The 22,687-nt window shown below is 40.4% G+C and overlaps 1 protein-coding gene across 2 annotated transcripts in view; it reads right to left on the bottom strand.

The window, feature by feature from the left end:
* The window catches only part of TRPM3 (transient receptor potential cation channel subfamily M member 3), a 501,163-nt gene that overhangs the window by 190,244 nt on the left and 288,232 nt on the right, over positions 1 to 22,687 (bottom strand). The window contains exon 7 of one of the 2 annotated variants that reach the window (XM_055310391.1): positions 11,330 to 11,404. The exons of the other annotated variant lie outside the window; for it this stretch is intronic. Within the exon in view, the coding sequence (XP_055166366.1) occupies positions 11,330 to 11,404 (75 nt within the window). The remainder of the gene's footprint in view (positions 1 to 11,329; positions 11,405 to 22,687) is intronic. 2 annotated transcript variants of the gene reach the window in all.

Here is a 22,687-nt window from a genome sequence, read left to right as displayed (position 1 = left end):
GCTTAGAGACAAAAGCCCACACCTTTCATGTGACAGGCAGGGTTCCTCATGTTCTGGCCCCAGCCTTCATCTGCAGCTTTGTCTCCCACAAGAACCCTCTGTTCACCCTAACTCTGGTCTCATCAGACTATTGTGATCCACCATCTAGGATTCTTAGCCATCCTAATTTTCAGAAGGGAGTATCTCTCCCCACTCCCGGTTTCATGAGGAAGAATGAGGTCTCCCAGCTTCTCCAGGGGCCCTGAGCCTAAAGCCATGTGTGGTGGGGTGGGGGTGGGGTGAAGGCTCCTTGTGGAATGTTGCCTGCTTTGGGGGAGCCATCAAGCCCATTTGACCAAGAGACTTAAAGCCATACCTGCTAACTTGCCCAACAAAAAAGTGATATTTTCAGTCCCAATGAGTACTTTTTTTTTTTTAATTTCTCAAATTGTTCAGAGTTTGGATGAGGAAGACAGATGCTAATATTGTGGCCCCTCAGAGACCCCAACTCAATCTCCAAATTCCAGTTCAAACATTACTACTTCCTGAGGCACTTCCTAGCTCCCTTGGGTAGTATTAATCATTTATTCCTTTGCAGTCCATTGTGGATTTGTTTTTCTTTTACATAATTTTTGGCAGGTATTTTATTCTGTCTTGCTTTCATGAAAGTTTCATCCACTAAATTTTAAAATTCTTGGAATAGAACCCCTCTTCCTCCCTTAGGCAACATCCTGGTTTCCAAAGTGCCTCAAACATAGAAGGTAGTTTAAATACTTGTGAAGTAAAACAAAATTAAAATGTATAGAGTCTGGGGTCTAGACCTTGGGCAGGGATGGGAATAAATTGGTGGTCATTAAGGGACTGAGTGCCATCTCTCAATATTAGTGATGTGTCCTGCTGACAGTAGAGATGATAGCCATAAATGGCTTAAAAGTGGCTCCATGCTGGCCTTTCATAGGCCCTCACCAATGGGTCTCAGCAGTAGTCAGAGACCTAGAGAAGAAGATGCTGAGTCACCCAGGTTGGTGCTCATATTTCACTTGTCCATTTGGATTAGGTCTGGATGAGTCCAGATTCTTAGTGACTCAAAGAGCCAATTTCGGTTCAGCTGTCTTGTACTTTTAAATTGAGGCCTCATTGTTTCTCAGAATTGGACCCAGCTGGAGTGCCAACGTGTCCTGGCCATCGACGGGCAAAGATGTAAACAAAGGTTTACATTCTTCCCTTTGCTGGAACAATAGCCATGAAAGCTATTACTTCCTCCAGATGAAATGGGTAGAGAACTGCGTGACTGAAATGGAAACCTAATTCCCTCCGACATATTTGATATGATTCAGCAGCTAAGGTGCTATGGGCTAGGAGTGACCTTTATTCACCACCAGGGTTTTTAAAATAACTGACTGCCCTATCATATATGAGACAAATGTTCTGACTATTTGGGATCTAGTAATGGTATTTAGTCCAATTTCTGAGCAGCAATTGGGAGAAACGATACATTTTTACTTGATTATCTGGCATCTTTTCTAAAAGACAGTGTGTCAAGTCTAATCAAATCTTTACTGTGACTAAAGGCTCAGTGAGAAATGAATGACAACATCACAAGGAGCCTTCTTTCCTGTTTCAAGTTTCTGTGTGGATGGAGGTCTGTTAGTAGAGCACATCTAGCTTCTTGCCCTTCCCTTACTCTTCGCCACATATAAAACTGAGCAATGTGATCAGTGATCGCTAATGTCTGTCCATATTTGTTGGTTAGATAGAGTAAATCTACTCAAAGTCTTCCACTGAAGAGAATTTAGCTTCTTTCTTCCTGTGGATCAGTGCCAGTCAGTGGTTGTTAGTAAAGGTGTCTTTTGTAGATACAAATTTCTTCTCTGGTTGGCTGTCTGGAGGCTGGAGTGAGTAGGCCAACCCATTTGGCCCTCACACTAAGTCTTTATTTTCAACAACTTCACTATTAATAAAAATGATATTTTGATCTCCATCTGCCTGACTCTGGGGCCCAACAATCTCTGTCACTTCCAGTCTCATCCCATCAAGGGTGAAGTATAATTTATTGGGCTTTCTTGAGCTCCAAAACATGAATTATAATACTCATATTTCTCTTTCTGGCATTCACTTTGCAGCAGAGCATCTAACAAACTCAAGCCTCTGGTTCAAACTTGTGAATGTGAAATTATTTCCCAAGCACAAATATGGCCTTCTCTGAAAGACAGTTTTGTATTTATGTTTTTTACAGCTCCTCAAAAGGAAACAACAGTGACAATCTGTTAAAAACCCTAGTGACAAATGGAGCCCAAACAAGGTCACTTATGAATTTCTGGGTTGCTCCAAGTGATCTCATGTAGTGAAGCCTGCTCAGCCAACTGGCTGAAGGCAGTTTCTTTTTCTCTTACGGGAAACAGCAGTTGTTGAGCACCTACGAGGTACTGGGCAGCAGTCAGGCGGATCGTACTTGTTTACTCAGTCTGTTCAACAACTCTATGATAGAGATATCATTATCCCCATTTTATGGTTAAGTAAACTGAGGCATAGAGAGTTAATTGCATATCTGAATTGGGTTTAAAACAGGGGCCTGCCAGGAAAAGCAGAGTCTGCACACTGTACTCTACTGGACTCCACTGGGTTGTCTCTCACTTGGAGTGACCATGCTATTTATCATACAAATACTAGGACGCTTTTCCAAGTGAAGGGGTCATCAATCATTAGTAGTTTTTCAGGGTTGACAGGTATAAGCCAGAACTATCTGGTCTTGGACAAACCAGTACATATGATCACTCTACCTTTCTCATGTCTTAGCGTCTCAAGCTTATTTCTGGAAGATTTTAAACATGGACACCAGCCTCAATATTTAGAAAGGGGCCTGAGTTTGCTTGCTGTTCCTTTACTGCATCTCCTCCTTGCTTAATAAGGCCAAGACCCACTGTTGCCCCTCTCTGATTCTCTGTGATCAGGTTTCCAGCTCCATCTAAACCATAGCTATTCATTATTAGAGATATTCCTTCCTGTTAGGTTCTCAGAGGGATGAAACTCCAGGGAAGGATTAGATCATTAAGCAAAAGAAAATAGCATCTACAATCCAGCAGCACCTGTATAAATCCCGTAGGGGGAAAATATCGATTTAAAGTTTTTCTCACTCTAGCATATCCTTGATGGTGCCGAAAATAAATCCCGTCTACTTTTCTCTCTTATAAATAAATGCCTCATTACATTCTATCACTTAAACACATTGGGATGCCATGATGAAGAATCAGCAGACAGTCATGGCCCAGGGACATCCAATGGTCTTTGGGTCCTTAATCACTCAGTCATTATCCTACTCTGTCATGTTTGTGTGAAAGATCCACTTGGCTTATTCCTACTCTGCCACCAAGAGTCGTCTGCAGTAATAAGTGTTAATACCATCATTCTAGAAAGGGCACTACCCTAATGTTATATACAAGAAAATGGCACTCTAAGGACTAATTCTAATGTACAAAGAACTAGTTTGTGCCTTGAAAATTATCACCAGGAGGAGGTGTGTAGAAATGCCCATTTCAAGTTCTTAGCTCTCCTTGATCCGTTTCTGCTCTAGCGCCTGGCTTTTTAGCATAGCATGCATCAGAATCACCTAGGGAGCAGTTAAAGCACACCCTCAGCTCCCGTCCCCCCACCCTGAGCTTTTTAATAAGTAGATCTAAAATGAGACTTGAGAATGTGCGTTTCTAACAGGTTCCCAAGTAGTGCTATTTGCTGCTGGTCCACAGACTACACTATGAGAACCATTGCCCCAACATTAAGCTATAAGTAAAGGGGACTTCCAACTATGAAAAGAAGTGAAATCTAAGGTGTGTCCCTTGTAGTAACTTAAGATAAGAGCCCATGGAGTAGGACTGAGACACTCATGTTAGATTTTCAGTAGTCTATTCTAAAGTCTAAACCAGGAGTCAGCAAACTTTTTCTGCAAAAGGCCAGATAGTAAGTATTTTCCACTCTACAGGCCAGACAGCCTCTGTTGTAAGTCCTCCCCTGTGCCCCCATGGCATGAAGGCAGCCATAGACAGTGCACCAAAGAATGAGCATGGACATAGCCATGTTCCAATAAAGCTTTATTTACAAAGACAGATGGCATGCTGGATTTGACCCATGGCCTGTAGTTTGCCAACCTTTGGGTCTAACCAATGTGATAAAAATGATTCCCATGAGGCAACATCTGCTAGTTTGCCAAGCCTGAGTATGTCTCAGATCAATGAGAAACTAACCAAGCTGGAAAGCTGAATGTGTAAGCCAAGCAGTGACATCAGTTTAGTTGTACATGGTTGATAAAACATTGTCGGGCAGCCCCGGTGGCACAGCAGTTTAGTGCCGCCTGCAGCCCAGGGTGTGATCCTGGAGGCCCAGGATCGAGTCCCAGGTCAGGCTCCCCACATAGAGCCTGCTTCTCCCTCTGCCAGTGTCTCTGCCTCTCTCTCTCTCTGTGTCTCTCATGAATAAAGAAATACAATCTTAAGAAAAAAAAACAAACAAACATTGTCCTTACTGGAAGATACATGCTTTTCTTGCAATTCAGCCCCAAGAACCAACTATTTCAAAATGCATGGCTTCCCACTTCATCCTATTTCAGCAGGGTTTCACTGTACCACTGAATATTATTTACCTATATTTAATGTATTCTCTACTCGGTACTTTGCCTAGAAGTAAGTAATATCTTTTCTGTGCAGCAGGATCATTTTTGAGTTACTAATTAATTCATATTTGTTTTCCATTTGTTTTTTTTTTTTCTCCAAAAAGGCCCACTGAGCTGTCGTTTCTCTGGAAAAATTTGTGTTGCTGGCCTGAGGATGAACTCACTGAACAGCTTTTGTTAAAAACCTAAGCTCACTAGTGTCTTGAAGAGAAGGTGGTGAAGGCAAGTGTCTCTGATGGGGAGGAGTAGGAGCAGATGACACAGGGAGAAGGGACCCACAATATCCCTGTTGGTCAGTTCCTAGGTTTCTTCTTCTTCTTCTTCTCTTCTTCTTTCTTCTTCTTCTTCTTCTTCTTCTTCTTCTTCTTCTTCTTCTTCTTCTTCTTTCTTCTCCTTTTTTTTAAACATTTTATTTATTTATTCATGAGAAACACAGAGAGAGAGAAAGGCAGAGAGAGAAGCAGGCTCCATGCAGAAAGCCCAATGTGGGACTCGATCCTGGGACTCCAGGATCATGCCCTGGGCCAAGGGAGTCACTCAACTGCTGAGCCACCAAGGCATCCCCCTAGGTTTCTTCTTACTGGACCTGCCAACAGCATTTGATGCAGTTGGCCATTCCTTCCTCTTGGAAAATATGTTCTTCATTTGGCTTCCAGATAGCTCTCTCTCCTTAGCTCGCTAGCTGTTCCTTCTTCGTGTTTGCCGGTCCTTTCTCATCTCCCTGACCTCTGGTAGAAGGACTGTCTTAAGAATCATTCTTGGTCCTCTGCTGTCCCCTTTTCTCCTCTCTTCACACACTCCCTCAATGACCTCCCCCACTCCCATGGTTTCATACACTGGGTACCCACAGACAATTTCCATAGTTACATCTCCAGACTGAATATCTCCACTGAACTTTAGTCTGGCACAATTGTACTCCTCTTGACATTGCTACATGCACTTTGAGATACCTCGGATTGGCCATGCCTAGAGTAAGCTCCTGATATTGTCTCCTATCTGCCACTCCCATCCCAAGGTTCTTCCTCATCCAAATAAATGGCAACACAGTTTTCTAGCTGGGCAGCACCTCCAAAATTGGAGTCATCCTGGCCTCACCTTTTCCCTTTCACAACTTGTGTCCAATTTAAAGGTAAATCTTGCCTGCTCTGCCTTCAAATTATAGCCTATATGATAGACTTCTCACCTCCTCAACTGCTACCACCCCTCGTCAAAGCACCACCAGGTTTTGCCTGGATTATTGCCATGGTCTCTTGACTGGTATTTCTGCTTTCACACCTGCTCCCTGTGTGGGCAACTCGACGCAGCAGGTAAGGTGATTCTGTTGAAACATACAAGAAACACTCCTTTGCTCAAAACTGCAAGCTACTATTTCATCCAGGGTGAATGCAGAAGTCGAAGTTCTTACCCTCCTCACTGGATCTGGCCCTTGATCCTTCCCTGGACTCCTTTCTTGCTCCTCTCCTCCCTGTTCCTTCCACATGGGCACACAGGCCTCCTGATGTTCTCCAGTCATGTCACCCACATTCCTGCCTCAGCCACTTTTCACAGCTGTGCCAGAAAGTCTTCCCCAAGGTGTTCCCTAACTTGTTTCATCACTCAAATGCTTCCTTTCAATGAGGCCTTCTCCACCACTCTGTTTAAAATTATAGCCCCTTCCTTGCACTGCACACCGCCCCCCTCCCTGCCTTTTTGGCTTCTCTGCCTTACTTCTCTCCCTAACATTTATCACTATGCAGTACACTACATATTTTACTTATTTTTTTCCTGTTTCCTTCCACCCAAATGAAAGCTCCAGGAGAGTGGGATGAGCATGGACATCTGGCCTGAGAGGGACCGCCCTGAAGTGCACCCTGGGGCTCTGCTCAGCACTGGAGTTCCAGAGCCTTCTGCCTGGCCTGGGAGGGAATGTGCAGGCTTGGGCAGTTATGGCAGCAATGGCAACCTTGGCTGAGGGGAAGTAAGAGGCCCCTTCCTAATTTCCCAGGGATGCTACAAGGTTGAGAGAGAGCGAGAACAGGCAGGAAGGGAGAGAAGGAGAAGACAGGAATGGAGCAGGGAGAAGGGGAGGGATGAGAAGGGGGACAGAGGGAGGGAAGAGAGAACTAATAAAGACTGAGACTGAATTTCCCAAAACTAGATGGAATGGGGGCTTGGAATTGGGTCTATTTGTTTTATTTTTAAAGATTTTATTTATTTATTCACGAGAGACAGAGAGAGAGAGAGAGGCAGAGACACAGGCAGAGGGAGAAGCAGGCTCCATGCAGGGAGCCCGATGTGGGACTCGCTCCCAGGACTCCTGGATCATGACCAGAGCCAAAGGCAGATGCTCAACCACTGAGCCACCCAGGCGCCCCAAGGAAATTTTTTTATTATGTAACATTTCTTACATACTTAAGTTTATGAGCCATAATTCATATCCACTACGACAGTCCTTATTACTTGAATAATGGAAACAAGTCCACAGAACAAAATAAATCCTGTTCCATGCATGCCATGCAAACCAAATCTAGGAACAGAAAGGGTGAGAAATTTCTACCTCTCCCCAAACTCCCGATGTGGGCACACTATGCTTAATTGTCTCTTTCAGAATCTCCCCCATGATTTCCTAATAAATTCTGATGTGCACCCGTGTCGGTTCTCACTTCCTGTGTTCTCCCTCTGGGTGGAAGCAATGCTGCTAATGAGGAAAGGTTCAGCTCAGATTTGTTTGATGACCAGAAAAGCTGACTCTCCAGTCTTCATTCCCCTGTTTTAGCAAAGGCGCACCTGTTGTTTTTTCTTTTTTCCTCCTCCTTCGCTCCAGCAGGAATTGCCCACAGAACCCTATGTGGACGCCAAGACGCCAAGGCTCATTAGCCAACAAGAACTGTTGATTCCTCCTCTTCCTGAGATTTAAGACTTCAGTGTTTGCCTATGGGGCTGTGGCCTGTGGAACTCCATGCAGCTTTTAGAATCTGGCCTCCTCATGGAACAGGGACAGCCTGTTCAGTGAGGGGAAGAGCTGCTTGTTTGTTTCAGCTCCAGATGCCCAAAAAAGAAAAAAAAAAATCAACCGTTTGTCTATTTGGCTGTTATCAGGGCATAACATCTCTATTTCCCTCTTTTTTCTTTTCTTTTCTTTTTTTCTGCCTAGGGGTTAGTATCTTTAGCTGAAGGTTCAAGGTTAAAAGATTTGTATTCTGTTAAAATCTATGACAATTTTATTACTGACGCCTTGGGGGCACTATTTCTGGTCACTTTTCAAGCCTATATGAAATACACTTCACTCTCATAGCGATCAGTTTCAAATAGTATTTGAAAGGATCCAAATAGTATTTGAAGGGATAGGCATATTATTTTAAATTCTAGGAGGGGGTGCAAAGGGTCCTATGACAAATTCCCTGGTCTAACAGGCAAATTAAAATCTCAGCCCACTTTTCTTTTAGACCCCTAGAGAATGAGATACCTTATCCTCTTTAAATATATCCCACCGTAAAATTGTTGATTATAGCAGAAAATATGCAGAAAGCACACGTCCTGCCATTTATTTTATGTTTGCCTAACTTTCTAAAGTTAGCTATGCACTTCTACTGAATGGTTGATCCTAATCTAGACTGAAAAACAGCCATGGGCAATTATCACTTTAAATAATTGGGGGAAAATCAATACTTATTTCTTTTTCTGTGTAAATGGAAATACCGAAGCCACGATGACATTGACTGCTGCAAAAAAATACACATCCCTAGACCCTCTAAGTTCATAAGGTGGAAATGATTTAACGAGAATCACGATGCCACAGGAGCACAGTCAAATTTCCAGAATAAATGTTTTCACGCCCATGACAGTCGGAAGTATTCGTGATGGTCTTTGCCTGTACTCTTTCCTATTCATTTATCTTCCCTAAGTCTATGTGTTATTGCTTTATTATGTGTCCTTCCTTTGTAGCTTTTAACATCTAAGCTCCTCTATTAAATTTTTATATCAGACTGGATACCAGAGTTAAAAATAAGGACAGAAAAACATGTATCGATGTTTACAATTAATATTTATTGAGCACCTACCTGCATGTACCAGGCACTGTGCTATGTTTGCCAGATGACAAAAATAAGTAAAACTCAGGCTCTGCTCACAAGGAGCTCACAATCTACAGGTGACGGGGGGGCAGGCAGGTGGACAGATAACCAGTCTGCCCAAAGAGGCAGCGCTGCGACAGAGGCTTACACAGGGCACAGTGGCAATACAAGTTACGTGGTGAATAATTGAGCCTACAAGAATCACTGTGAGTGTGTGTGTGTGTGTGTTTGTGTGTGTGTGTGTATCATGATAAGATTTCACAGGAGAGAAGATTTTCAAGCTGAGGCTCAGAATGTAGGTTTCTGTCAATAAATAGAGTTGAAAGAGGTTGGAATTTCAGCAAATGTCAAAACAGGGGGAAAACACATCTGACAAAGTATGTCATTATATCATTGATGGGAAATTGCAAGTAGCTTGGAATGGGAGGAACATAAGGTCCGCATGCATTATGGAAGAAGGAGAAAATAGAAAAACAACAGATGAAAAGATATGGAAAGACTTTGCTTTTAGCAGTGAAAGTAGGAAGAGGTTGGGTTGCATTAAGAAGGTCTATGTTATCATGAGAGTAATCTATCAGATCTGACCAAAACTAGCAGATTTTGCTGACATTGAGACCAAAAGGCCAAATGTTTGGAACCTCAGTCTTTCTAATCTGAAAAGAGATTTTAGCATTCTTCCTTGAATGTAAGAGAACCTAAGAGATCTTATCAGAACGGTGGACAGCTCCCCAGGTTAACCCATTTGTTTACAAGTACTGCCCCTGTCCCCAAATAAGTCATTCTAATACATAATGCATTTCTAAGGCATTTCTCTTTTAGGAAAGCACTCCTAACTTGAAAAGGAAAATGAGTCAGATAGACAAGATAGGAAGATACCCAGAAACAGGTTTCACTAACATTAGTTCTACTCCCCCAACATTATTCTTTTGTCTCCATTATTGTCTTGCTTGACAAAGTGACTTTTTAGTGCCAAGCATGACAAACATTTTGGTAACAGCCAACTTGCATCAGACCATTTCAAAAGATGAAGAGAGGGCAGATGTTTACACTGCATTGTCTTCTTCACACAACCTATTCTTTCAGGGGGAAAATTCTTTAAAAGGCAGAGAAAACTTCAAATAACATGTTCCACTGAGAGCATCTAAAAAATGGCAGGGCATCAGAGTCCCAAAGTTAACTGATCATGTATTTGTATTTGTATTTTTTTTTTAAATTTTTTTAATTTTTTTTTTTTATTTAGGATAGTCACAGAGAGAGAGAGAGAGAGAGAGAGAGAGAGAGAGAGGCAGAGACACAGGCAGAGGGAGAAGCAGGCTCCATGCACCGGGAGCCCGACGTGGGATTCGATCCCGGGTCTCCAGGATCGCGCCCTGGGCCAAAGGCAGGCGCCAAACCGCTGCACCACCCAGGGATCCCTGTATTTGTATTTTGGATGGTCTTTTACTTGATTGGTTCAGTCTACAGGCAGTAAAAAGTCCGAATGATTGGGAGGAACAGGTGAGAGCATCCACCAAAAGCAATGAAATGTCCCTGATACACATACAACCTGCCCAGAGGAAGTTAAACATCCTTTTCAAGTCATGTGGTTTGAACCTAGGGCTGTCAGTCTGTGGGAGTATAAATTCATACTTCCAGGTCTCCCTGGATGAAGTTCTGCTATGATCCTTAACTCGGCACTGCTATTGATCTCATGGAACAGTTATGGGCTCAATGATGAAATTTTCATGTCATGGTTACCCCAATGCATTTGAAGATGATTCAATGATCAAAAAAGATGCCAGTGATGACAATTGAACGTCCCTTTGCCTTCCCAGCCTCCTTCATATATTCTCAGGCATAGGATGACAAAGGGAAGTCCACAAGTCACATGAAGAAAGACTGTAGCCATGGGTACATGATCAGGAGCTTCTCTGTTTATCTTCACCCACCACACCCTGGACCATCACTCTGCCCTATTTCTTCCTCATGGTTGCTCCTGTGAATTCCTCCACCATCTTGCCACTAACCACTGTCTTCTGCCCAAAGTTCTGCAGCTGGTGAGTTCCAATTGAACCAATGTTCAACCCATGTGTGACATGGAATTTGTGTTCAAATAGTTGTTGAATAAAGTAATGATGCCCAAACTCTCCAATTTGGGTTTAACAAGATTTTAGGGGAGTGCCTTTTTGAATGAAATAATGCTTCCTTATGCGGGATGAAAAGAGCAAGCGTTTTGGAATCACGTCAGCCTGGTTTCAGCCATGCTATGCCACTAACTGGATTTAGAACAAGGGCTTAATTACTCTGAAACACTGTTTCCTCAACTATAAAAAAAAGGAAGATAATAATCCCTACCTTGAAGTGTTTCTGTGAGTTTTAAAAGAGATAGTACATATGAATGCCTAGCATAGTGCCTGGACATACCAGGGCCTCAAGAAATGCTTATCTCCCTCCTCCTTGTCTTATGCGGGACTTTAGGATGATAAAAATAGGGAGTAACTATTCTCAGATGTGTTTGGAAGCCTTAGAAAGAGATAAACAGCAGTCACAGGGAGAGATAGCGTTAGCAATTTTTAAAGGAAATGAATGGTTTTGTGGTTAATTTTCTTGGTTGGGGTTTAAGAGGAGACTCATGTTGTCTATTAATTATACTTACCAATTGGGTCTAATTGGCAACTACCCCAAAATGAATAAAACAAGCGGGAGTCAAGAGAGAAAAACGGCAGGCATCCTGTCAAAAAATAAAATCTTTGAAATTTCTACAACCCAATGGTTGAATATACATTTTATTAAAGCAGACGGACTCACCCAATTTATAAATTTGTACTTGTGATGGTAATTTAAGTTGCACATTCAGACTTTAGCAAAGCATCAAACAGCCTTCTGTACCAGCCGTGACTGGTTGCATTGCTCCTTCACTTGTTTGGGTCCTTCAAATCAGCATCCCCTTTGCTGGAGGAAGCAACCCTCATTATTCTATCTTAGCCTAGGTAACTGCTCTGGTGGTCAAAGGGTTAAATGAGGCAGTCCATGTTGAGGACTTGTCAAGACGCTGAGCCCTTAGTAAATCCTCAAGAAATACTAGCTGTTGTTAAAGTGATTACAACAATAATTATGAATTTGATTCTGTGTTTTCCAAGACTGAGCAAGAACTAGATTGTCTCCTCTCTCCTTTTAAAAACACTTTTCTGTTTTTTTGAGATATGTGTCCTGTTCTCAGGTGATTGGCTTACTTTTGACCTAAAAGGATTATTTTTTTATCCCCTTGGCTAATGTATTTAATTTCTTTTCTCTTTATAGAGGAATTGAAATCAATGCGAACGTGTCATTCAACATGCATGTTATTTACTGAAAAGATTCCCTCATTACCCTCTCTTCTTTCTCTCATTGCCAAGAAAATGACTAATTAGGCAGATATAGCTATATATATATAATATATATATATAATCTATCCATATCATAGATCTACCCCTTCCTTCCCTCTACGTATATATGTATGTATCTATTTAACTACAGAAGAAGTCACCAAATCTATTTCATTATCATAGGTTTTCTTACTAATTTGGTTATACTATCCCAAACTGTGAAGTAAATTTAATTGTAATTTTATGACTCTGGAGTTGTTAATTTACCAAAGAAGCTAGCTTGGGTTGAGATGATTCAGTATCTTATTTCAAGTCTAGGCCTCAGGGGAGAATCCCACAAACAGTTCTGCTTCTGCCTCTCTTGGTTCCTTTCCTAGAAATAACATTTACAGGCGCCTCCAGATCCTCAAGCCAGACTTCTAGAACAGCCTCAACTGGGGGCGGTGGTAGGGCAGGGGGTGGCTGGTCGGTGAGAGACATGGTAGGGGCTTATCCACTTTTATGGAGTATTACTTGGTGATTCCTCAGTGCCCACAGCTTGGCAAAGCTGCCTTGTCATAAGAATGTTCTCCCTAGGGAAAGCACAAAGCAATATCCCTCGAAGCACAAAATGTAAGAGTTAGTTCCTCTGGATTCTTAATAGTTTGTAAAATAATAAGCCAAGAGTAACTACTGTGTATTTTCCAGAAAGTTACCAATTAGCATATTCCTGAGAACATAAATTCAGCTTCGGAGCATATGCCTCCCCAGGCCTCTCTACCACCATGTACAACAATTAGACTGCTTGCTAAATACTATGAACAAAGCTCCAAATAGACAACAACACAAACCCTCCTGGAAATTTAGCACAAGCATTTGTTTATTGAACCAAGCACACAACTGGCTTAGCTGTGCCTTCCCTGCAGAGCGAATGGCACACTGGTATTTTCAGTTTGTTTCTCTTTTCCTTCTAGTTACCAAACCCTAATGAATAAAAGTTGAAATGACATTTTAGTGAAGATTAACTAGATTTGTTGAAGATATGTGCATGGTTGACAACAGAAATGTCTAGACCTCTGGCGTCTGTCAACTGTGACCCCAAATGTCTCATTATTTCTTTGATTACCCTTCTGGGAACAGTGGAAAAAAGTGGTCTTGAGGGGGACAATGGGGAAAATAAAGGGCCAATGATTTTGCATCCAATGAGGCTAATGCCCTAAGTACTCTGCTTTCATTCCTTGTTGAGGTACATGGAGAACCTTTCTTTATTTGAATTCTTCTGGTGTTGTGTTAAATAGAGTAAGAAAAGTACCTCTCGAACTAACGCAGCAACTATGCTGAGCAGCAGACTGGGAGTGTGGTGTTTTGAGCTCAGCTAAGATCTGTGCCCTAATGCAGAGTATGAAAGAGGTAGGACATGTGACTTTCTCTAAGGGGGTTTTCTTATCTGGAAAGTGAAGGCAATGAACTAGGTGAAAAAATATATATACTTATAGATATGATAATAGTATGTATATATGATTATACAGAATCCCATGAGCATGAGTAGCTTTGCACCTGCCCCATCTGTACATCTCTTTCTATAGAATAATGCCCCAGCTCTCATATATTATTCTATAGTTTACCTTTATATCCCTGTCAAGGAGTGTCTAGAAAAAGGAGACAATGAAACATATATTATCTTTTCCTTATGATTCCGATGTTTGTGTTTCCTAAAAATCTAACCCCAGTTTACACATAGACCTTATTTATATTTGCAGCTAAAATAATGCAACTAGATAGGATATAAAATTTAATGAAAGTAAAGCAAATTCAGTTAGACTGCACGCTCTGCACTGTTTCTAGATGTTGAAAACTTTTATCTACAGGGCTCGCGATCCATTGCTCACATTCCACGCATCAAAATCTTACCTAAAATACCTCTGCCACATAGCCCCTTGACCATTCCACCCAGGAATACTCTTTGTATGAATTTCTCTTGTATTTTATGTCATTAAAGGGCACTTAACACTTGCTGCTTAGTATAATGCTGCTCTTTGTATCCTGAGCTGAAACAGCCCAGTGGTGGGGGCTCTGACGCAGGCAGACTTTTCGGGTCAGCCTCTTATTACCCGGCTGACGTTGGGGCCATCACTTGACCTCAGTTTTCTTTTTTGTTGGTGGGGATAATAAACAGTACTCACTTCATAGGGTTCTCAGAAGGAGTAAATCATGATTTCTTGCAAAGTGTTTAGAATAGCACTCAATTAAACACTAGTTATTATTAACTTATTTGTAAAACTCTAAGTTCTCTGAGCACACAACTATGCTTTATTTATCTTGCAAACCCTGCAGTGCTTTGTATACTATAGGCACACAAGCCAATACTGGTAGAGCCATAGAAATACTGTCAAGGGGAAATATAACAGGCAGAGCAATCATTATTTATTGTAAATGACAGATATTTGGAATTCTCATTTTGCTATATTTTGAAAAGCTGAAGAACTGTAAGCCTGTGTTTTGGCTCCATATGAAGCATCTTAAAGGGAGAATGGAATAAAAAATGCAGCGGGAGCCACTTTTCCACAGTTAGCACCACAGACAATATCCAACATGAATCAGCTGTTGAATGAGCTATTGTGTGACCCAGCCCCATCTCAGGGAGGAGGACTCTCGGAGAGGGGAGGGGGACTTTGGGGTGGCCAGGAGCATAATGAAGGGGAAATGAACAATTCCAGCTCTACTGAACTGTACTCACAGTAAATACATAAAATCAGGAAATTTTCAAGAGCCCCATTATACCAGGATGTCTGGTTATGGTTAAGGATTGGGAATAAACTTGGGCTGTTTGTCATTCACTAAGTCCCAATAGGGAAGATAATTTTGCTTCTGGTTTCAGCTACTATCAAGTGTAAGCATCAGATCTGTTACATTAGTCTCACATATTTTTTAAAAGATTTATTAGACAACGAGAGAGAGAGAGAGAGGCAGAGGGAGAGAGAGAAGTAGACTCCCTCCTGAAAAGGGAGCCCAATGTGGGGATCATGACCTGAGCCAAAGGCAGATGCTTAATTGACTAAGCCAGCCAGGTGCTCCAGTCTCATAATTTTTATACACATCCTTTATGTGTGATTGGACAATATTATTTTCTATGTTGTGTCTTTAATCAGCCTCTTCCCTTAGGTTTCCTGACTGAACTCTTTCCTCTTGTCTTAGATGAAACAGAGGATGGCCAGCAGGTTGAGTGAGCAAGGGGACACATGGCGGTGCTGGCTCCTTACCCAAGGTCAAGAATGATATGCACACATTTGAGGGAGGAAAGTTCTAAACTCATATATTACATGGATAGGCTATTGCCAAAGGTTGTCTTCCTCCCTCTTTCTCTCCCCCTGTCCTTTTATCCTTTCTTGCTTCCTTCCCTCAACTCCTCCTTCTCTCCTTCCCTCCCTTTTTCCTTCTTCTCTTCTCTCCACTCCTCTCCTCTCCTCCCCTTTCCCCACCCCTCCCCTCCCCTCTTTCTCCTCTCTTCTCTTCCCTCTCCTTCCCTTCCCTTCCTTCTTTCCTCCCTTCCACTACTAAAACACCAACATTAAGAAGTATTTAAAAGGTAGAAGTGGAACACATCAGCTCTCATCATACCTCCTCTACCTCAGGTTTCATTCCCTCTAAGCTGTGACTATTAATTATTCATGTGTGTCCTTTCAGATATTTTATAAGCATATATGTTTATTTTTTCAAATTTTTATAAACATAAATTTAATCATAAACACACAGCTGTACTGGCTTACAACAATCTTTTTAACTTAGGAAAAAAATACCCTTAGATATCTTTCCATATGAGCCCAAACCAATCTAATGCATTATTCATAATAACTTCAGAGTATTTCACTATATGTTTACATATAATTTAGTCAGTCACTTACTCATGAATCTTTGTAAACATTACTGTAGTAAATATGAATAGCATAAATTCTTAGATGTAAAAATATATGGCCAAAGAGTGTGCACATTTAAAATTTAATAGGGGTAAAAAAATAATAAAATTTAATAGGGGTAGCCAAATTGTCTTCCAAATAAGGTTGCCCATATTTGCACATAAAATAATGCATATTTTTATATATATTTATTGACAGTGGTATCCATAAACTTTGTTTTTTGCCAACTGATAGGCTGAAAACATTTCACTGTCTTAATTTTCATTTCCTTAATTTTGAATAAGGAAATTTGTACTTTCTTCTCTGTGATCTTCCTGTTGATGTATTTTGCCCATTTTGTTACAGAATTTTTCTTTTGGATTTGTGGATATTCTTTACTATGGAAATTAGCCCTCTGTCATGATTGCAATTATTTGCTTTATTTTATCATTTGTTTTTTGAGTCAGTATTTGCTAATGGGGTTTCTAAGCTTTGAATTTGTTTCTTACAGCAACTCAGTTTGTGTGAATGTCACTGTAGCTCTGAATTTGGTATTATTAAAAGAAGAAGGGAAAAGATACTAGGCCTGGCAGAAACATAGCAGTTCCACATATGTAGTATTCAGAGAGGAAAGGTGAGGTTTGTTTTCAAAGCCTATGCCTTGCCTATGGTTTCACTAAATCTGTAAGGCATTAGATCCTCCTACCTCTATTCATTTAGCAAGATAGAAAGTAAATTCCAACTGTCTACAGCTCTGCCTTTGGGATTTTATTGAATAATACAAGCTAAAATCAAGCGAAAAACTAACTAGGGTTGGATAAACAAGGACATAGGTATCTCAGTCCAAAGAAGACCCAATTCACTATTTATTACAAGAAGCTTCATGAATTTTTTTTATAACTTTCAGTATCAGCAAATACTCTCAATTCTATATTTACTGACATTCAAAACATTTTAAGAGCCCTTCAGCTGTATCTTGCCAAATAATTAGTCATTACTTCAGGGTTATTAAAATGTAAAAATGTCATATTGGATAATTGGCATAAGAAGGATTTCAATCCTTGAGAAACTCATCTGTTCATTAGGTCTCCTCAAGTGTTTCCTCAACAGAGTGGCGGGGGGGAATGCTCTTAATCCCTAAGACAGCTCCTTAGTCCTTTTCTCTCAACAGGGCTGAAGTCCTTTTGTGATTTACGGTTTGAGAGGCTGACCAATCTCCATCCTCCTGCCTATTGCCAAGATTACAATCATGTGTAGGTCATATGAGAATTATTTTCCAGGATTTATCTTTGAAACATTTGTATCAAGAGTACAGTGTCATGGAAACATGGAATCTTTCCTATATATTTTTAATATTTTGGGATTTAAAATGTTACCGAATGATGTGCAAAAAATAAGTGACTCCACTAAGGATCCATTATGGAATGCAGATGCATTATGCATTAGCACAGTGTATGCAATTACTTGGAGGCCTATGGGATCTGTTTGAGTTAGCTAACTTAAGAAGTTAACTAAACCAGAATGATCTAAAATAATCTCTATAATTTTAGGCATCTTGTCTCAATCCAATTTCAAGTGGAAATTGCAATTTCCAGAGCCAGTGCAAGACTTCTCCTACTACCGATCCCGAAAAGACTCCCAGGTAGAGAGTGAAAGAACATGGTATGAAGCATGCACTATAGGAGTTGTTTGTAGACTAGGCTCCCCAGTGAACATATTGGAACCATGACAGGAATGTCTTATTTATGAGTGGCAGATACGTTTTACCTCATGTGACAAATCAGCCATTCCTTAACAACAATCTGAAAAGCTAAGCTGAAAAGATATGGCAAAAACTGGTAGCTGTACCCTGATAATTAATTTTTCCCTTTCTTCATAGTTGTGAAAGGATTTTAGCTCCTGATGTATGCGCCCAGGATAAAGACTACATTTTCAAATCCCCTTTTAGCTAGGTGTGAACATGTGACCAAATATTGGCATGTGCGACGGAAGCCAAATGGTGTGTATGACTTTCTTATTGTGACTTCAAAGGGCAGAAGGGCATGACTTTACCTTGCTCCTTTTTCCTGATTCTTTCTGGCTAGAAAGTAGATGTGATGGCAAGCTCCCATGGACCAGGACGACAGGGATGGGAAGAGCGAATGAAAGAAGGAATCTGAGTCCTCAATACTGGGAGACCTCTACATTAAATCTAGACTCCTGTTCAGAATAACAGAAACATAAGGAATAAACTCCTGTCTCATTTAGGCATCCATTGTTTTAAGTCATTGTTACAGCAACAGAACCCATGTCCTAATGAGTGCAAAATTGTTCTGAGCTGAGTCAAGGCTCAATGGAAAAGTCACGCTAGGTTTGCAATGCTTGCTATGGGCAAGGGACTTGATGGTTTCCTGCAAATTCTAACCTCTTACTGTATGGATAGTTAACCTACTCCAAAATGGAAAACTCTCAAAAACACCTTTCATGGCACTCACACGTTACAGCTTTCCTTGACTATATATACACACACACACACACACACACACACACACACACACACATATGCCAATCTCCCTCTCTGCTATAGTTAACCACCTCAGGCTTAGCCTTTCTGTATTTGGTATAAACACAAAGAAATGAGACTGACTTCACAATCATAGTAAGAATAAAATAAAGAATATGTATAGTATTTAGGATATACTATTTATTATATATAAATGACTACAATCCTTTAAAATAGCCCCCCTGGAAAACTATATGCTTATTTCAATGATGCTGCCATTACTAAAATATTTTTGGATTTTTTTTGAAGTTGAAATTTACACATTTCTTATGATAATAGGACTGGATCAAATCACTTAAACTTCTTTCATGTCAAACCAGCAACTCCTTATTGGGCACTTACTATGCACAGCATTGTTAGTTTGAGTGTCAGAGAGGTTGGTAATCAATCAAGGATGTTAGTGGTACTCTTCAGACAATCTATGTTAAATTTTCTGGGTAAGATGCTTTCATGATTTAACAATAGAAAAATAATACATATAAAGGGTCTACTATAGTCCAGGGAAATGAGAAGGATACACCAGGAACGAAATGTGAATTTTCAAAAAGCCCTGCTTCGTGGAGTTTTATACCATGCATTTATTCATTCACTCAAGATTTATATTACTGCCCTGCTCCCTTACTTCCCCCCAAATTCTCAGTCATTTATAGATTAAAAATTAGAGTCCTCTTTATATTCAATTTTGAATTCTTTATTCTACTAGAAACTTGATTTATTAAAACATTCCCTGGGCAATGCATTCTACCAAGTAGGCTTTCCAGAGGCATATGGGTAAAGCAACCCCATCTCTGCCTCTGCCCCCACATGAGCTAACAACAGTGGACAGTAGGATTTCTCTGAGTATTAAGGACTCTGACAGGAGAGCTTCCAGCGTCGAGCACATTTCTAGAGTCACTGAGCCTGAAACATATAAAGCCGTGGTGCTCAGAGCGGGTGCTGCTGAATTGGGACTACTGATCTGATTTACCTCATGAGTCACTTCTGCCCATTAAGCAAATCGGTGTGTCTCTTCAAATGAAAAACAGCTTCCTTACAGCCATGATGACAGAAAGGTCAACTCAAGTCCATTTGCAGTTTTCAACTACACCAAGAGCTCAGACTTAGACAGAGACTTTAGTCCTCACCCAGGAGAGAATAGACTCGGAGCAAATGAAGTCAGATATAAGGAAGAACTTCCCAATGGCAAGTGATGTTGAGATCTGAAGGGCATGCCAAGGCTGATAGCCAGCTGATACTGTTGGTTTAGGAAACCAGTGTCTTCACCAGTTGTTAAAGATTTTAAATCTCTCTGCTGGCTTGCTATTGTTGCTTCTTCTATATGTCTTTAGACTAGAATATTGTGGGTGCGGCCTTGACAAATCAGATATGGGCTATTGGAAAGATTTGAAAAAAACAAAACAAAACGAAAACTCAAGGAAACTTGCTTAGAGTAGCAAGTGTTTTCTGAGGGATGTGATAGACCTTTGGGCCAGGCGGGTATTCATGTGAAACTGTTCTGCACAAGGTAGAAAATTAACATTCCAGCCTCTTCTCTCACACCATTCGGTAGCACCAGAAATTGTGTCAACTCCAATACCCCCTGATATATTTAAATGCTACCTAGGGGAGGGAGTGCCACCCCAGTGGTAAACCACTAGAGCCATGTTTAAGCATTATCACCCAAAATGGTGGTAAAGGGAGCGGGATATGAAAGATGCAGTCATGAGTACTTACTTCTGTTGATGGAAATTTCATGGAAACAAAATGCTTTAAATTGATGTGTATGATGTCATAGAGATGAACTTTTTAAAATAAAATCCCTGGGAGCCAATTGGATTTTACAGCATTGACTCAATCTGTGCATTAGAATGTTCATGTGGCTCATGTATCATGTAGCTCAGTGGTAAGGGGGGATATTTGCTTCCACAATAAGGCCTAATTTATTAGGGATGACATCCTGTACTGTTGGAAGTCATTATTCTCATTATTTTTGTTAGTTTGGGTGAGTAAGCATACAATCATATATAAATAGGTGTGTTGGCTTAGGGACTGCATAATAAAGCATATTTTCCCTAGAGAATTCTAAATAGCAATATCCTCAAATACCAAATGTGATTATGCTTATGAAATCTGCCGTCATTTCTGCCCCTTGTTTACTCAGAAATACCAAGCCTGCTTTAAGCTCCTGCTTTAGAAAAAGTATTCTTCATGTCTTCATCAGATGAGGCTATGCTCAAATGTCAGTCATTACTCTGGGGCAAAGAAAAGGCAAAGAATCAAATTTTCTTTCCAGCAAACCCCGACAGTAGCACAAGTACTGGTTATGGACATCTAAACCTACCCAGACACCCCCATCAATTAATATCGCAAAATAAATGTCTCTATAATGACTGCCATCGGGACATAATCCCTCAGACTGGATTTAGTCTGACAGGGATTTCACTTTATAGTATGGAGATGACAAAGTCAGAAATTTCTAGCTTCGTAATGAAATTTCCTACAACCTAAACTGATGTTCGCAATATGATTAGGTATGCAATCTGAATAAAACTTCGCATTCGGGCAAACCTAAAATAAAATTCAAACAACAAAGGGGAAACATTTTAATCAAATAGAGCCCAAAGATAACGAGATTTCTGTCTTCTTCCTTCAATCCACTTTTTGAGTAAAATGGTAACTTACAAGAAGAAAATTTCAAGTGTAAGATATATTCTGGGCTGATTCACATTTAGCCCAAGTTCTAACACCTCCAAACACAGTAGTCGACAATCCTGACAGTCACCATGATTGCTCCAAGACACTGGAATAACTTGAATCTCTAAAGAAAGACTACATTTCCTCCATTATGCTTTGTTTATTCAGACAGGCGGAAGAACTACAGTGTAGAATATATTTTCGACAATAGAGAAAAAGGCAAAAGAGTTTCCTGGTTATTGCTGCAACAGCTAAGATTTTAAATCAATTACTCTTCAACAAGTCGTGTTAACAGAGGCTTGAGGATATGTTCCAGAATATAATTTTGAGCCTCATTTTTTTCTTTTTGGACTTTTTCAGTAACTACGGAGGTACATGGCTCCCCTTAACAAGCAAAGCCAGGTCTGATCTGTGGTAAAAATTAATATATATATAATATATATTAATATATACGTATATTATATTACATATTAATAATATGTATATTATTGATATATATTAATATATATGTATATATTAATATATATGTATATATATATATAGTGATGAACACCCTTGACTCTGATAGGCTTCAAATGAGAGGGTCTGGTCTCAGGTTGGAATCCATGGCAGCCAGGCTACGTAATGTCCTCGGGTCCTGCCTGAGGAGCACTGTACCACCACGAAGGCAGGAAGGGAACCAGTGTTTCTGGATGGCCAGATGCCAGAATTCTTTCATATGTTGACTCATGTGCTAACTCATTTAAGCAGAGTTCACAGACCCAGAAACAGAGTCTAAGAGAAACGCCTTGATATTGGAATATTCATGGATATTGCTGTCTGGATTATGCTGTCTGGATATGCTGTCTGGATTTCCTTCAAAAGTATCCAGAGGAGGATGTAGGTGGGTATATATAGAGAGATTCTAAGCTTGGCCATGGACTGATAAATGTAGGGGCTGGGTGACAGTCACAGTGGGTTATTAAAATATTCTCCAATTTTTTTGTATGTGACAATTTTAACAAAAAAAATTTTGCAAAAGATATGCTTGGGATTTTAAAGTCCTATGGGGCTACTTATATGCTACTTCCTGGAGCAGCCCCTTGGTAGTCTTGTAGCTAATACATATTTCCTGAGCAGCTACTATGTTCCCAGCAATGTGCTAAGTTGCCTCAATTTATGTGAATATGTGAACAGCAATAAAATAAGCATGAAGCATTTTTGATTATGTACCTTTGTTTATTGAAATAGTTCAAACTCATATGTGATGTTTGGCAATATTAATGAAAGGTGTGGGTCACCTTTGATAATTCTCTTCATCACTTCTCTGTGCCTCAGTCTGATCTTTGAGATGAATGATTTTATGTTCTTGTGAACGTCAGCCACAGCATTGCTTTCATTCACAGACACTGAGGATACTCCTGGGATACAGGTATATGGGATTCTAGAGTACATGCAGCCTCATTTCCTTGCCTCTCTCTCCCTCTTATTTGCCAGGCAAAACTCCAGCAGGTCCTTAACTCAATTTTATGACTGTTCTGTCCCTGGAGCTGACCATGGCTTCAAAGAAAACACACAATCCT

This window comes from Nyctereutes procyonoides, unplaced genomic scaffold (genome assembly GCF_905146905.1).
Source record: "Nyctereutes procyonoides isolate TBG_1078 unplaced genomic scaffold, NYPRO_anot_genome, whole genome shotgun sequence".
Classification (NCBI taxonomy): domain Eukaryota; kingdom Metazoa; phylum Chordata; class Mammalia; order Carnivora; family Canidae; genus Nyctereutes; species Nyctereutes procyonoides.
Note: the sequence above shows the minus strand (reverse complement) of the source record. Positions and strands in the feature narration are given on the sequence as shown.